This window comes from Aptenodytes forsteri, unplaced genomic scaffold, assembly GCF_000699145.1.
Source record: "Aptenodytes forsteri isolate BGI_AS27 unplaced genomic scaffold, ASM69914v1 Scaffold1, whole genome shotgun sequence".
NCBI classification, from domain to species: domain Eukaryota; kingdom Metazoa; phylum Chordata; class Aves; order Sphenisciformes; family Spheniscidae; genus Aptenodytes; species Aptenodytes forsteri.
In genome coordinates this window covers 3,090,220-3,106,235 of record NW_008795035.1, presented here as the reverse complement: position 1 = coordinate 3,106,235, position 16,016 = coordinate 3,090,220, and the positions used below count along the sequence as shown (strand labels likewise).

General features: G+C 34.7%; 1 protein-coding gene across 1 annotated transcript in view; it reads left to right on the top strand.

Moving 5' to 3' along the window:
* The window catches only part of FAM227B (family with sequence similarity 227 member B), a 92,304-nt gene that overhangs the window by 11,254 nt on the left and 65,034 nt on the right, over nt 1-16,016 (top strand). The window contains 6 exon segments of the mRNA XM_019471316.1: nt 1,431-1,530; nt 2,300-2,398; nt 4,675-4,725; nt 4,728-4,801; nt 6,440-6,507; nt 7,057-7,188. Coding sequence (XP_019326861.1) covers nt 1,431-1,530; nt 2,300-2,398; nt 4,675-4,725; nt 4,728-4,801; nt 6,440-6,507; nt 7,057-7,188 — 524 coding nt within the window.

Genomic DNA, 16,016 nt, shown 5'->3' with positions numbered 1-16,016 from the left:
ATCACCAACATAAAACAATCACTAATATGTTACTGGTATCAATACTCTGAAATCCTGACTTTTGATCCATTTTACATATTCAGTTGTTATTATTAATCAAAATAAAAATTATTTTTATGACTTTTTTGCAAATTAACCTACCATTAAATAGTATTGCACAGACTGAATTTCACAATCTGTGTTAAAATAGTTACTAACGGATAAGACTGAAGAATATTGTAAATGGTATGTCACTTACATACTGCATTTTTCTGAATGAATTTTGACCGCTTCAGATTTACAAATGAAGGAAACTCTTAATTCCTGTCATTTGTCCAAGTCTAAATACTGTCAAGCTGATAAAAACAAGTTGTGCAGAGTGAAGGATAGATTTAAAATTCAGATTGTTGAGCAGCCTTGATAAACTCTATGTCTAAATAGTGACCCGTTGATAGTACCTGCTGCAAAACGTGTGCACAAATGTAACGTTTTTGAGGAAAAGTGTTAAATACAAACAGAAGCACGCTTGCTGACATTGACAGTGAAATATCAATATACAGAAGTAATCACTAGTCCTACAAAATATAAAATGTCATCATTTTTTTGCATAAAACCTAATGTCTTGGCACTCAAAGAATGGCTGTAGACCTTACTACTTGCACTGGATAAAAATCTTATGTGAGTTTATAATCTACAGCTATTCCTATTAGAGGTGTTTGTAATAACTGCCAGAACCTGATGGAGCTCCCTGAAATGGCACATCTGTGTTTTAAAAAAAACCTTTGGAGGACTGATTTTAAAATTTTGTTTATTTGTGCTTAAAATGTGCAAAGGTACCCAGATAAGCGAGATGCAGAGAATATGGAAATCCTATTAGCACTTCTGCACACAGTTCTGGCACAGTTTAGAATCAATGCTTGCCTCCTAATATAAAAGAAAATAAGTTAATCCAGTGTCTTCACCTGCTTTGTTGTTGTTATTTACAATATTTCAGCTCTTACATACTTTATAATTATGTAATAAATTTAATGCAACAAGTGTGACTTGCTGTCTTACTAATTTTGTATACCTTCATTTTTGTGTTTTAGACTTTAGATAGTTAGACTTTTAGTCTTAGGTTTGCTGAAAATTTAAAAAAAACAGTAAAAAGTTGAGAGTGTTGCAGGTATCCGGCAAATCCAGATCAGTCCCTATATTTTGACGACCGAATGTTGAGGAACCCAAAGAAGCTGCTTTTGTTTTTCTCAGTAAAAGCTAAGTGTTTCCCCTGCAAGTTTTTTTCCCTTCAGTATTTCCGCAAACTGAAGGAAGTTCCTATTTGCTTGTGGATCGTGTTCCAAATGAAAAGCCTTGTACTTTTTACCTTTGTCTAGTTTTGGTTTGTTTTGTGGTTTTAGGAATTTTTAAATCTCTGCATTCAGTGTAATGAATATTTTATTGTTGTTTTGATGGAAAAATGTTCTCAAAGTCTGGAGAAGTTTGTTTCTCTCAAAATCATCTATTGCACTGTTACAGGATTCTTTTTGGTGGTGGCTTCTCCAAAAGTTTAAGGTATAAATTAGTTTCAAGCATTCTTAGATCTGTTATTATCAAACAAATAAGCTCCATGTTCTGCAAGTCCAAAAATGCAACTGTTTTACTGATTAAGCTCAACTGCATCAAGTGTAGGCCCAAGACTAACTTTTCATGTAACTTTAAAGAGCAGTAGTTGAACATATGAAGAACTAATTTAGTTAGCAGGTTTATACCACGAAGCTTAAAATAAACGTTTAGACCAAACTGACTGTTTATTTTACTTTGCTTACTTTGTGTAATGGTGCTGGGATTTATAAAAGGTATGAGTTTGGAATATTTAGGTTAAGAACATAAATCAAAAGTGTATGGATTCTGTTACCTCAGGTGATCACTATGTTCTTTATTAAGAAGAGAAGTAAAATATTCATGTGGCAGGAGACTGTGATTATGTACACTGGCTTTGATTCAGTACAGCACTTAGATTCCATCTTAATTGTTGGCTGATAGACTTAACATATGCTTCAAATAATGCGTGTTCTTAAGTGCTATTCCGAATCAGGAACTACTGCAATATACTGGAAAAAAAATATATCTGTTAATACATTTAGAAGAAAAACATATTGGAGTAAGAGGTGGAACTAATTTAAGAATATGTGTTTCAGTGGTATTCCTTTGTGTGGTCAATGCCTCACATCATAGGATAGATAAACATGAGCTTTAATAATGTCATGTATCCATATATTAGCACACAACTATATCTGAATTTACACTGATACCTTTTTCCTGATTTTTTTCCCCTTTGAAGCCTAACCAAGAAGATCAAGACCACTTATTTGACAGAATTGCAGATTTTGTGGCAAATTTTCTTCTTGTTCCCAGGGATGATAAAGATGCTTTTTTTCAGGTAACGGTACAATTACTATTTTCAGTGATAGATGGGTAGATGCTGTATTTCAGCCCATAAAAGTATTAGCATGTCATATAAACCCATTTACGTGTATCCAGATTGGCAGCATTTGGCTCCAAAAGAGAGCTGGAAGCACATGCAGTACCAGAGAGAGAACAATCAGAAATGGTAAGGAAAAGCTAGAAATTATCACAGGCAATCAGAAGTGAATTTTTTTGGCTCATGTAATGTGTGAATAGTAAAATTTAATGATAATATTAAAAGATGTGATTTCTAAGGAATGTCTTGTTTTTCATTAAATATAACGATTAGTTAAATGTTAAAATAATACTTCCTATTTGCTTGTGGATCGTGTTCCAAATGAAAAGCCTTGTACTTTTTACCTTTGTCTAGTTTTGGTTTGTTTTGTGGTTTTAGGAATTTTTAAATCTCTGCATTCAGTGTAATGAATATTTTATTGTTGTTTTGATGGAAAAATGTTCTCAAAGTCTGGAGAAGTTTGTTTCTCTCAAAATCATCTATTGCACTGTTACAGGATTCTTTTTGGTGGTGGCTTCTCCAAAAGTTTAAGGTATAAATTAGTTTCAAGCATTCTTAGATCTGTTATTATCAAACAAATAAGCTCCATGTTCTGCAAGTCCAAAAATGCAACTGTTTTACTGATTAAGCTCAACTGCATCAAGTGTAGGCCCAAGACTAACTTTTCATGTAACTTTAAAGAGCAGTAGTTGAACATATGAAGAACTAATTTAGTTAGCAGGTTTATACCACGAAGCTTAAAATAAACGTTTAGACCAAACTGACTGTTTATTTTACTTTGCTTACTTTGTGTAATGGTGCTGGGATTTATAAAAGGTATGAGTTTGGAATATTTAGGTTAAGAACATAAATCAAAAGTGTATGGATTCTGTTACCTCAGGTGATCACTATGTTCTTTATTAAGAAGAGAAGGAAAATATTCATGTGGCAGGAGACTGTGATTATGTACACTGGCTTTGATTCAGTACAGCACTTAGATTCCATCTTAATTGTTGGCTGATAGACTTAACATATGCTTCAAATAATGCGTGTTCTTAAGTGCTATTCCGAATCAGGAACTACTGCAATATACTGGAAAAAAAATATATCTGTTAATACATTTAGAAGAAAAACATATTGGAGTAAGAGGTGGAACTAATTTAAGAATATGTGTTTCAGTGGTATTCCTTTGTGTGGTCAATGCCTCACATCATAGGATAGATAAACATGAGCTTTAATAATGTCATGTATCCATATATTAGCACACAACTATATCTGAATTTACACTGATACCTTTTTCCTGATTTTTTTCCCCTTTGAAGCCTAACCAAGAAGATCAAGACCACTTATTTGACAGAATTGCAGATTTTGTGGCAAATTTTCTTCTTGTTCCCAGGGATGATAAAGATGCTTTTTTTCAGGTAACGTTACAATTACTATTTTCAGTGATAGATGGGTAGATGCTGTATTTCAGCCCATAAAAGTATTAGCATGTCATATAAACCCATTTACGTGTATCCAGATTGGCAGCATTTGGCTCCAAAAGAGAGCTGGAAGCACATGCAGGTAAGTACCAGAGAGAGAACAATCAGAAATGGTGAGGAAAAGCTAGAAATTATCACAGGCAATCAGAAGTGAATTTTTTTGGCTCATGTAATGTGTGAATAGTAAAATTTAATGATAATATTAAAAGATGTGATTTCTAAGGAATGTCTTGTTTTTCATTAAATATAACGATTAGTTAAATGTTAAAAAATAATACTTTATTCTACATCCTAATTTTAACCCAAAGTGACTTGTTCAAAGTACGTAATTTGCTGAAATCAGTATCCTCCAGTTCAGGCTTAACTGGGAACTTTGACTTTTATGTTGATTAAGCAAAGTTTTGGGAAATTAGTTAAATGTTAAAAAATAATACTTTATTCTACATCCTAATTTTAACCCAAAGTGACTTGTTCAAAGTACGTAATTTGCTGAAATCAGTATCCTCCAGTTCAGGCTTAACTGGGAACTTTGACTTTTATGTTGATTAAGCAAAGTTTTGGGAAGTGAATTCCCCTATTGTTGATACAGTTGCCATGTTTCACACCCCATGTTTCACACAAATAATAAAAGGTTGTACTATTTTTTTTTTTAGCAGAATGGCTTTGCCATTACTACAGTTCACTTGAATATTTTTACATTAACTAAACTAATTGCAATATGAAATCTCTTTTGTAGCCTTTTTAGATACAGTGTTATTCTTATTTTGGCAGGTATACCCTGATTGTTTGTCACAAGTCATTTATTGAGCTTTCTATGAAGCATTTTTCCTGAATCTATTAAATGTTTTGATGATGATTTTAAGGATGGATTGGTAGACAAGTTTTCAGTAGACATCAGGTACTGGTGGGGTTTTTTTTCCTTCTCCCTGAGGCACATTTTGTCCACACCACCAGGTCTGCATTTCAGTGAGAATCTATTGCTTTTTCCCCCAGTAATTATATACGTATATATACATGCATAGAAAATTCCGTACTAGGAATACTATTGTTAAAGCTGTCTTTCTCTGCTCAGTAACAATAATGATATCTTAATTCTGATAGTTGGTATATAAATATGGATAAAGAGTTTAAACCACTAGCCTGGAAAGGAGACAAAGAATCTGAGCTGACTATCCATGGCATTATTTCTCTTTAAGGAAAAATAAAACTGGATCTGACATTTTAAAATTTTTTTGGCAAAAGCATGTCAAACAAAGTATGTAACCTGCTTTAATTGTTCAGCTGTGCTGCCTAGATCTGTCTTGACAAACCTGTTTAGTGTCCCACAGCTGACACAGTGGAGGCATACTGCATTCTAATTATTTATTTGCGTAGCAAGGTTAGCTGGACTGGACCTCCCAGTGTTTAATAATGATAAAGTCTTACTGCAAATATGAGACATTTCTGACAACCTGCTTGCGTTTCTATCTTTCTATCATGATACATGTTAGATCCAGTTTTGGAACTGTTCCCATGTAAGATGACTGAGGATGAAGCTAGACTGGCATTTTTCATTTGGATTTAATGATATATTTTTCCCCATTAAATTAAGCTCTGATGTCACTCGGTGTTTAAAAGCTTATATGCCTCAGAGTTTGAGTGGATGGGAACTGGTAATTTCTGCAGAGTTGGTATCAGGATGATAATGAAAAGAAAGTATGGTGTTTTTAAGGTTATGTATAGGCTCTAATCCAGTCCAGTCATTGCCTTATTGCAGTGACTCTGTTCTGTAGTAGCTCTTTTAGCTGTAGAAGTACTTAACTATTGCAGAATTAGCCAGCGAGGATATAATCATACCCAGAGACATAACTTATAATTGAACTGATGAATGCAGATATCATTTCACTGCTTGCTTTGTGATACTGTGTAGGAGAGGTATGCTGGAAGAATCTATGGTAAGCACATAAATGCAGTCGGGGAGGAAGCCTTAAAATTCAAGCCCTAAGCAAAACTGTACGAATTCCTGGAAAAGCTGCTGAACATAGTGAGGATTTTTTTTTTTTGGTTAAAACAGAAGACTAGGAGATCTTCCCCAGTAACTATTTGTAGGTGGCCTTGAAGGTATCTCTCTATAAAAAATGGTCACTTCGTATAAATATTCTTACTGGATTCAGACTGTACCTGTCCTAGAAGTTTCTATTGGAAGTAGTATATATTACCATTAAATATCTGCATGTTTTAACAGTAACAGTTTATGATTTTTAGATTGTATATGTCATTTAATATCCATTCCAAAACTTAGATTTAGAGCAGATTGCTATCTTTAGTGCTCATTTATTTAGATTTCATGACAATGTGGATTTCATTATCTTGTATGTTGAGGCCGATTGACAAATGCAATAAAAATATGTTTTTGAAGTAGATATAAAATACAGAAATATTTTCTCAAAACCTTCCTCTGTGTCAGTCACTGTTTGTTGGGCAGAATTTTCTTTTTAGTTACAGACAGAGAAAATTGTATGTAGAAAAAGATCACCCTGAAAAATTTAATTTAAAGAAGGTTTGCATACTTCAAAGTTATGTATGCACCAAACTCCAAATGGGCCTTTAACTTGGAAGAGCTGGGTAAACCCACAGTATACTCTGTAATGTGTAACCACTATAAATAGATAATGGATAGAATTAACTGAAATTTAGTCAGGCCAGAAAAAAATCCCAAGAAACTAGGAGACCACTGCTATGGCATAGATTCTGCATCTGCATGAAACTTACAGTGTGGGAGCTGTGCAAAATTCTACTGGAATGAATATTGAAAACCACTGGATAAACTAAATTATGTATTGCTGCCAGAATAATTCACAACCTCAACAAAACATATGCAAATGTATTAAATTACCAGAATTGGAACAACCACAAAGTAAGGGTATTCACCCATGTGCAAAACCAAGCAGAAGCAGAAGGGAGATAGCAAAAACTGTCCTGGTTGACTTTAAGTATATGAATATAATTATTTCAGTTAACAGGCTTGGATCCCAAGCCTCAAGTTGACCATGGGCATAAAAATTTGCGCATTGGAGGCAGGAAAGAAAGCAATTTTCATTTCATTTGGGAAGAGTCATAGGGTGATTTTCAAAATTAACAAACATTTTTCTAAATTAAATTTTTGATTTTCAGGTCTAAAACCAAGGAAATGTGTATGGAAGAAATGAAATCTCGAAAGCTTTAAGGCTGCCACAGTAAATCATACCAGTAAAGATGCTACTGCTAACATACAAGCTAGTGCATCTGCCAGTTCTACAGCAGCCAGTAAGTCTTGTAAATATTTTTAAACACATAATGCACATTACTTTATGCATTTTGGAATGAAACTTATAGCACATTGCAAAATCTAATTGTCAACATCAATTAGTAGTAATATTTTCAGTTTGTTTTGCACAAAATCAAAATGTTATAGCAATTAAAAATGAATGGTGCATTTTGATCAGCTCTAAACATATGTCCTCCCAATATACTGATACTTCCATTTAATTAAGCTGTAAACAATATTACAAGGTATTTAAAGAAGCTGCTGATACTCCATCTAGTAAAATCTGATGGTTTCGATTTGTCAGTTCCTCTAATACTAATGGCAGCTACTCTTTTTCCTACTCCTTTCTCTGGCACCTGGCTCCCATTTTCAGTATGTCTTGCATTCTAGCCCCTAACTTCTACCCCTTTGTTTTCCCTGTCCTGGTGGATCAGATCTTTGACTTTTATTCTTTCATACTAGCCTGTGGTTCTTTCTCATTGCTGCTATTTTAACATCTTTTCTCAAGCTTTTTGTGCTGATTTTGCCTCTAGCTTGCTCCCTTTCTGAATGTTATCCAACGCTTAGTTTCTTCAAGCTAGCCAGCTGCTTCTCTCTTCCCCCTGCCTGAAATAACTGTTCTCCTTCTAACAATTACAGCCATCATTTTATGTTACCAATCTTCTCCCCAACCATAACCAAACAACTTTTCCCATCCTTGCCTTTTTTTCCCCCCATCCTTTTTTCTGTGGGCTCGTCTGCTTTTTCTGGATTTAGATCATTCCCCAGTCACCAAGGTAGGAAAACCTTGGTTTTGTTGCAAAATAATTCAGAGGAAAATATCTGGGAGAAAACTGATAAATTTGGGTGTCATTTAAGGCAGTGAAGTCTGCGAGTCTTTGGTTTTCCGTTTTCTCATGTATAATTGGCTATATAAAATAGGGATATTCATTGCCAATCTTAAAGATAAGCTGAAGAATGATTTTAGAAATTATTTAGTAATGGAATCTACCTGAATGGAAAAAGGTATCTCTGTGCAAATTTTCAAGGCTACTCACCCCGCTCTGTTGGTGACAGTCTTGCCACTCCCCAGCCCCTACTGTTTTCTGACATGTTTTCTCTACAGTTATGTCAAATGCTTAGGAAAAGATAGAGGGTTGTCTCTTGTATCTGTTAAGGAGAGAAGGTTTGGAACATGCTGTACTCAGGAAATCCTGAATTAGTGAAGTACTGCAGACATGTCAGAGGAAGGGAAGTGTTCTGGCGTGTGCCATGATTCCCACAAAGCTTTCTCTTGTAATGTAGATGTAAGAGAACTGCGTGGGTTTTTCCCAGTGGAACAGGCTATCTAAGCAAAGAGGAGAGTTGCTCTTGAGACCTAGCTGAAGGATTTGGTCTCTACAAATGAATACAGCTTTGTGGAATCTTTGTATGGATTGGCTATGCACATCTGTGGCTTAATAAAGTGAACTATCTTACTGTCATTATGTATTACCTGTTAGCTTACCTGAATATTTTTCCTTTTTTTACTTTAGTATTTCTTTTCAAGTACAATTATAAAAATTAAATGTGGTTTCTTTAAAGTTAAAAGTCAGTGTTCCTTATCAAGTAACAGTCTTGAAAGAAAATTCTTGTTTACAGAATCAATTTTTTGTGTGTTTCTCCGTTTGCAGTTCAGTTTTTAGAAACAGAAATGATCTATGTTTTTGAACAGAGGAACATTTGGGTTTAAAAAATAATATGCTTTTACAAAACCTAAAACCAGTGGAAACGTTTGCATGATTTTTATATATTCCAATGGTTTTGTTCTGGTATAGTCATATTTCCTTTTGGATCTTGGTCATTGTAGTACTTTACTAGTATATGAAAACAAGAATATGAAACCGAGTAGAAAGTGATTATTTGTGAAGCAGGTTCAGTGAATCATCTCAGCTATTGATTATAATAACACTTCTCACCTAACTGAGTCTGTTTTAATGACAGTAATTTCTGAAGTCACAGAAGCTCGTTATCTTGACATTTCTCTCCAAGTTATAACGACTTGTTTTTTTCTATGACAATAAAATAAAAGGGAGAAGCCTTACTATTTTAGCTCTTCTGTTAATATCCTATTCTGTGATCTACCTTACTGCTTTAGGCTTGCAGGACACTCACAGTTTTGTTCAATAATCGCTTGTTCTCTTTTTATGACCACTGAGAAGTTAGTTGCTTGTCCAGATCCACTTTGGTGCCTAGTTTTCGGTGAAATCAATAGGAATAGGGTGTATAGGCAAGTTAGCTGTCATATTAACATGTCGTGTCTTACACAAGAATTGGGTGTCCATGGTTTCCAGATGTTCCCTTTCCTCTAAAGGTCTCATCCGGTGTTCCTGTACTGTGCAATAATATCACGGCAACTCATATAGACATGAACAAGCTAACCTTGTTAGTCAGCTTGAATGAGATAGATAACAGTCTAACTATGACAGTATGCTGTCCTGTGTAGCAGCAGAAGTCACTATGAGTGTGGGTAGAAACAGCTACCTCTCCACTGCTGACCTGTGCCCTGTTGTGATTAGTCTGGTAGTTTAAAGCTAGTCTGGGTGCATGTTTAATGTTTTAGCAGCACGTACCAGACTTGAACTTCTTTTTCTTTCTTATCAAATAGGACATTGAAAGTGGCTTGCTTAAAGTTATGTAAGAAATCTGTAGCAGAACCAGGTTACAAAGGCCAGTAGGTGAACCATGAACACTCAGCAGTCACTAGCCGATGACTTGGTTCTTGTCCATCACAACTGGTGCTGTCCAAGGTAATAGTAAATTGTGTTTATGTTTAGACAGCCAGTTGTAATTGTAAAGGGAGTCGGTCCTGAATTCTGATTAAAGTTATACCACATAACATTATTATTAAAAAAACATTTCTAGTGGTAATAAAGATATCACTGAATTAGTTGGAAGAATAGCGGGGTGATTCTTCCCCTCTACTCAGTACTGGTGATGACACACCTGGAGTACTGTGTTCAGTTCTGGGCTCCTTAGTTCAAGAGAGACATAGACATACTGGAGAGAGTCCAATGAAGGGCCACGAAGACGATTAAGGGACTGGTGCATCTCTCCCGTGAGGAAAGGCTGAGAGAGCTGGGACTGTTTAGCCTGGAGAAGAGGAGGTTCAGGGGGGATCTTATCAATGTATATAAATACCTGAAGGCAGGGTGCAAAGAGGACTGAGCCAGGCTCTTTCCAGTGGTGCTCAGTGACAGGACAAGAGGCAATGGGCACAAACTGAAAGAAGGAGGTTCCATCTGAACATCAGGAAACACTTTTTTACTGTAAGGGTGACTGAGCACTGGCACAGGTTGCACAGAGAGGTTGTGAAGTCTCTCTCCTTGGAGATATTAAAAAAACACCTGGACATGGTCTAGGGCAACTGGCTCCAGGTGGCCCTGCTTGAGCAGGGGGGTTGGACCAGATGACCTCCAGAGGTCCTTCCAACCTCAGCCATTCTGTGATTCTGTGAATAAAGTGAGACAGAGATTCTTTTAAATAAAGGTGGGACAATGAATCATCTTCGGTTGGGGTTCTTCCCTTCGGTAGGAGGGATATAGGCTAGAAGTAGTGCCTCTGCTGCTGTATAAAACCAGAAATATATAAATAAGACATTACCTAAGGATTTGCATGAGTTGTTCAGTTAACATCACACCACAGATATGTCAGTCCATTGTTGGCACATGGTCGGAAAACAGAGGTGCAAGCCAATGAAGACTGGTCTGTAGAATGAGTTGTTTTCAGTGTTTACTTTGCAAAGTTAGAAAAAGATTTTTTTGTGTTTTAGTCTTACAAAATTCTGAACACCCAAGTGACACAAATGCTTCCTAATTTCACAGACTCTGTTAGCTCCAGAAAGAGCTTATCTGCAGAGAACTGAGCCCTTAAAATTGACCAGCCTGACTCCTCAAAGATGGGGAAACTGTTGATATATGTGAAGTAAACTTGTCATAAGCTTCAAAAAGCTATCTGGGTACTAGGTAAGGCGAATACCTACTTTCATAATGTAGCTGAGCACACCAGATATCTACTTCCTATTGAAATCCGTTGAACTTTGGCAGCCTACTTAACCTGACACCTCCAAGTTCTCACTAGGTACCAATATCCACCTTTTAGGTACCTGGTATCCTTTAAGATCTGTACTTCATTGAAGAACGCTCAGTGTTCAGATCTTTAACCATCTTCGCTAAAACACTATTTTAGAAATGATCTTAAAAGTAAGGATTCTTATTGATATTGGACTTCAGTCTGAAAAAACTGCAACCTTTATGTGACAAGTTTATGCATCTTCATTCGAATTCCTCTCCTTTTCTGGTTAGCACTGAAGGAAAATAGTTTATTCTCATGAGGAAGTAATTTCCTCTGAAATGAGTTCTTTTTTTTCCCCCTCTGTGTTAAGAGTCAATCTTTTCAAGTGCCAGGCCTCTAAGTAAAAGAGTTTTCTTAATGAAAAAAACAATCTTGGTAAGTGAGGATTTGCCTTCCAAACAGAATTGAAGAAAATCTCCCTTTTTAGGTCTGGAATGTAACGAGTTATAGAATTTCAGTGTCTGGAATGCTTGAGATTTACAAGCTAGCTTTCCTCAGCCAGGTATTATGAAGTTATTTACAGAACTCAGGTTTTAACACTTGGTAGTTTTAATACTATATGAATTTTATTTTTTTGCAAATTTTTATAATTAAATTCTGCAGTTGTATTTTATGTAAGACTATTAATTAAAATGTATGGTGTTAAAAAGCTTTTTTAGTAATTTTGCTGTGTGAATATCATTAAAGTTAATATAAATGTTATGTTAAAAACCTCATGCAACTCCTTGAATATTTTCCCATCTGAGTTTCTGCTTTAAAGACAGTACTAATCTTCAAAATTATTCTACTAACAGCACAGAGAAGTTAGCTTTTTTTCTGCTAATAAATTCACCTTTTCCCCTGTTTTAAGTAAACATGTGATTTAAATAACTGTTACCTTTTAAAACTCATCCAGTGATGTAAACAGTTGAATTTCTTTTTTTTGGTTATGAAATGTTAGTTTAAAAAAAAGTATAATATTAGTTCTAAGTATGGTTGTCAACTCTCCTGATGACTGTTTCCCTAATTTGGGGGAAATAATCTAACCTGTCACTTTCATTTTCTACATATGTTAAATGTTATGAAATTATTATGTTTTTTAGAAAGTTAGTATTGAGGAGTTAGATTGCATGGGCTTATGAAGTTAATTTAGACTACTCGGATACTGGTCGTTGAGTGCAGTGAAATACCGTTGTTCTCTTATTACTTTATTGAGTTTAAGTTAACTTACATTCAAAAAGAATATACATTGTTTCTTAAAAAAGTAATTTAAAATGCAGACAAGTGTATTTTAATTATTACTCATCTAATCATTTAGTCATCTGATTATTACAGATGCTATGCACAGTGGTGTTTTAAAGTACTTGGAACAGAACTAGAAGTGAGACCATATTGTACCATACCATGTCTTTTAAAGGTCATGGAAATTGTCCGATTGTCATTTTTTTATTGTGTTATGGAATGTATTTACACCATTTTGCATACCTTTAATGACATATAAGTTATTATAGATAAACTATGAGGCAAATGTGTGATTATCCCCCGAACATGGAAAATGTGTTTTGTGTAGTTGTTCAAAGAGGTTGAACTTGACTCTAAATGGCTGTTTTAAGAAAAATAACTTTCATATGGAATCACAGACTCATTTGGGCTGGAAGCGTGCTGCAGGTCTCTTGTCCAATCTCCTGCTCAAAGTAGGGCCCACACTGATTTCAGACTAACTTGCTTAGGGCTTTGTCCAGTCAGGTCTTGAAAACCTGCAAGAATGGAGATTCTGCAGTCTTTTACGAGATTCCCCAGATGAGATTAGCTCATTTCTGTGTCACAGAGTATTTATCAGCACTAACACAAAAGATAAATAAGTAAGTAGAACCTTGTTAATTAAATTTAAAGAGCCCGCGTAATGGAGTAGTTTCTGGGAAATGTGAATGGTTGTTGAAGGTGGCTAAATAGAATGGCTATTTAAACTGCAGGCGCTTATATTTCAACCACAGTCTATTTACACTTTGTAGTATCTGTGGTAAACAAAGAAAAAAGCAAGATGAAAGCCAACGCATCTGAAGGAAAAACAAAGAAATTACACTTGAGAGTGGCTTTTACAGCCCACTTTGTTTGGATTTTCTTGAACCTTTAGTATTATAGAGGTCATTAATGAGCCAAATCCAGACAGGTATATGTGTTTCTTTTCATACAGACCTGTTTTCCTCCCACATGGTATATTGCATGATTGATGTTAAGATTGGATTGTGGTGTAATTGATATAAAAGGCTTTTGTGAGGATTTCTGACATCTATTTGAATAATACCTGTTAAAAGCTAACAGATTCTTTTTTTTGTCCTTATCTTTTAACAATTTGCTACTGTAGATCATCACTATAAATTTTCTGATTATTATTCTCTGTTTTTAGCACTAAACTGATTTTTTTTTGGAGACAGCTGAAAAGAAATATATTTTATTGCAGAAGAGATTTTCTAAGTTTCTAAGTTTGAAAATTGCTCAACTGGGTTGTTCTGATCTTGCTTTTCTGTTCACCTTTTCCATTATGTACTGGAATAGAACAACCCAGGATATGTTCTAACCTTTAAGTCTGTTTGACTATTAAAATGCCAGAAGAAATGAAAGAGAAAGCATAAAAGGAAGGCAAAATACTGATTTTTCTCAAATACAGTCCTTCCTCTGCTAAGTCAACACAAGGAAGGTATTGCAACATGTAAGGCCGTATGACTGTGCTGCTGAAGGATTGTATCATTTGCACTCGGGTGTTTTTTTGTGAACCATTCACTCATAGGATGCATTTCAGATATGACAGCTGTAAAACATAAAGCAGCCTTGGCTTACCTGATAATGATGGTAATATAGTGATCCGTTAGATAAAGCATATAGCAGTAAGGGCTAATTACCATTGGGATTCAGGAATTCCTGTATTCTTAAATTACATAATGTAAAATTACAAGAGCTTGTCTGTACCTGCATTTAATTTAAGCTTTTTTTGGCACATATACTCATCTATTAATGTGCATATTCACATTTTAATTCAAACTTCAGTAAAACTTCTAACCACAAACAATCTTAATGAGATTTTGTTCTTTTAATTTTTATTTCAAAGCTTCAACTAACCTAGTTTAGATCTAGAAACTTTTGCTGGTATGTTAATGTTGATCATGAGCGTGAACTCTGTTGCGGTGAACGCTGTTGCGGTGTTTATATATTCACAGAAGGTAGTGCAGACAGTTATCAGCAAAAAAAGTCTCTTTGATAGTACAGTCTATTGTGTTCAGTGAACAAGTAATTGATAAACTAGCAAAAGCACAGTGAAGGTTTACTGATATAGCTGTATTGACAAATTTTTCTGCATAGACACGTTTATAGCTACACTTTGATGTTTGATATTAGCAAGTCAAAACTCATAAATTATTTCCAAATTATAGTATTTGTTAAACAAGTATTTTTTTAAAAAAGGAATATTTGTTAAAGGGAATTGTTGCCGTTTTCTGAGAGTGCTGTTACAAAGAAAGTGTCTCATGTAGGGAAAAATGGTTGACTCCAGACACTTGTATTTGTTATGAAAAGTAGAGCATTTAAGACCATTAGTAATTAACTTGACTCCATCCCAGTCATCTAGCAACTGTTTTAGCTAATTTTTTGGTGATCTTTATCTAAGCGCAATTGTCACAATACGGAGAAAACTTGTAGGCAAACTGAACAGAATGAAATGATATAATGCATTAGTCATGTAGGGCTCAGTTGAACACTTTAATAGCTAGAAAATTAAGAGGTCTTTTCTTCATCAGGTCACATTGATTTTGGCTGAAGTTTCAAACTAGTCATATAGGTTCTTACATATTTCTCTATCTGTAAGTATAGGTTCTACCATCTGAGGATTAATTCCAGTACCTGCTGGAGCTGTAGCCTTCTTTTACCTGGTGAAACTCTGAGCATGCTGTTAAATTCAATTAGCAAGAGTATGTGGCAAAGATTTTTTACATTTTTGTATTGTTTCTTTTGAGATGTCCATTGTGCGATTTGCTGCAGGCTGTCATTTTTGTCTGCCATCCAATGTATGTTGGCAAGAGGGCTGTGTACTAGTCTTTGTGTCTGGTCACAGAAAAAAATGCATGCATCTCAGCCAGACCATTTTGTTATTCCTTTAGAATTAAAAGCATATGAAACAGATGCAGCTTAATAAGTATTTTTTTTTTTTTATAAATAACATTTAAATAACTTAGAACAATAAAGTTCAAATACAACTTAAAATAAAGTTTAATGCTGTAACAACAGAAAAAGCATGTATAAGGATGGAAAAACAATATTGAAAGCTGTATGCCCTAACAGGAATTATACAAAAGATAGGATATGTTACATAAAAAACCTTAATATGTCTGAATTTTTGCTTCATCGTTATATAAAATGTTAATTTGTGAGAAGTGAGATGACGTACATTATTTATTCCTATTCTTATTTTACATACACTATTTGAAACATCTTTTAGAGCAGCATTAGGTATTTGTTTCATTAATAGATAGGAACATTTTGTAGTAGAGTAAACTTAATTTTTCCAAACTAACTCTTTTATCTGAATACAACAATAAACATTTACAAGATTATATATTTTTTTTTCTGATCATATAGTTTATGTATAGGATATCAGTTTCTTGGGGAAGTATTTAAAATACTGCTCAGCCTCCACATTTACTATTGACTTGATAATCTGACAACTCATTCCAGCAGCCTTAAAGTCTGACATATTTTACACAAC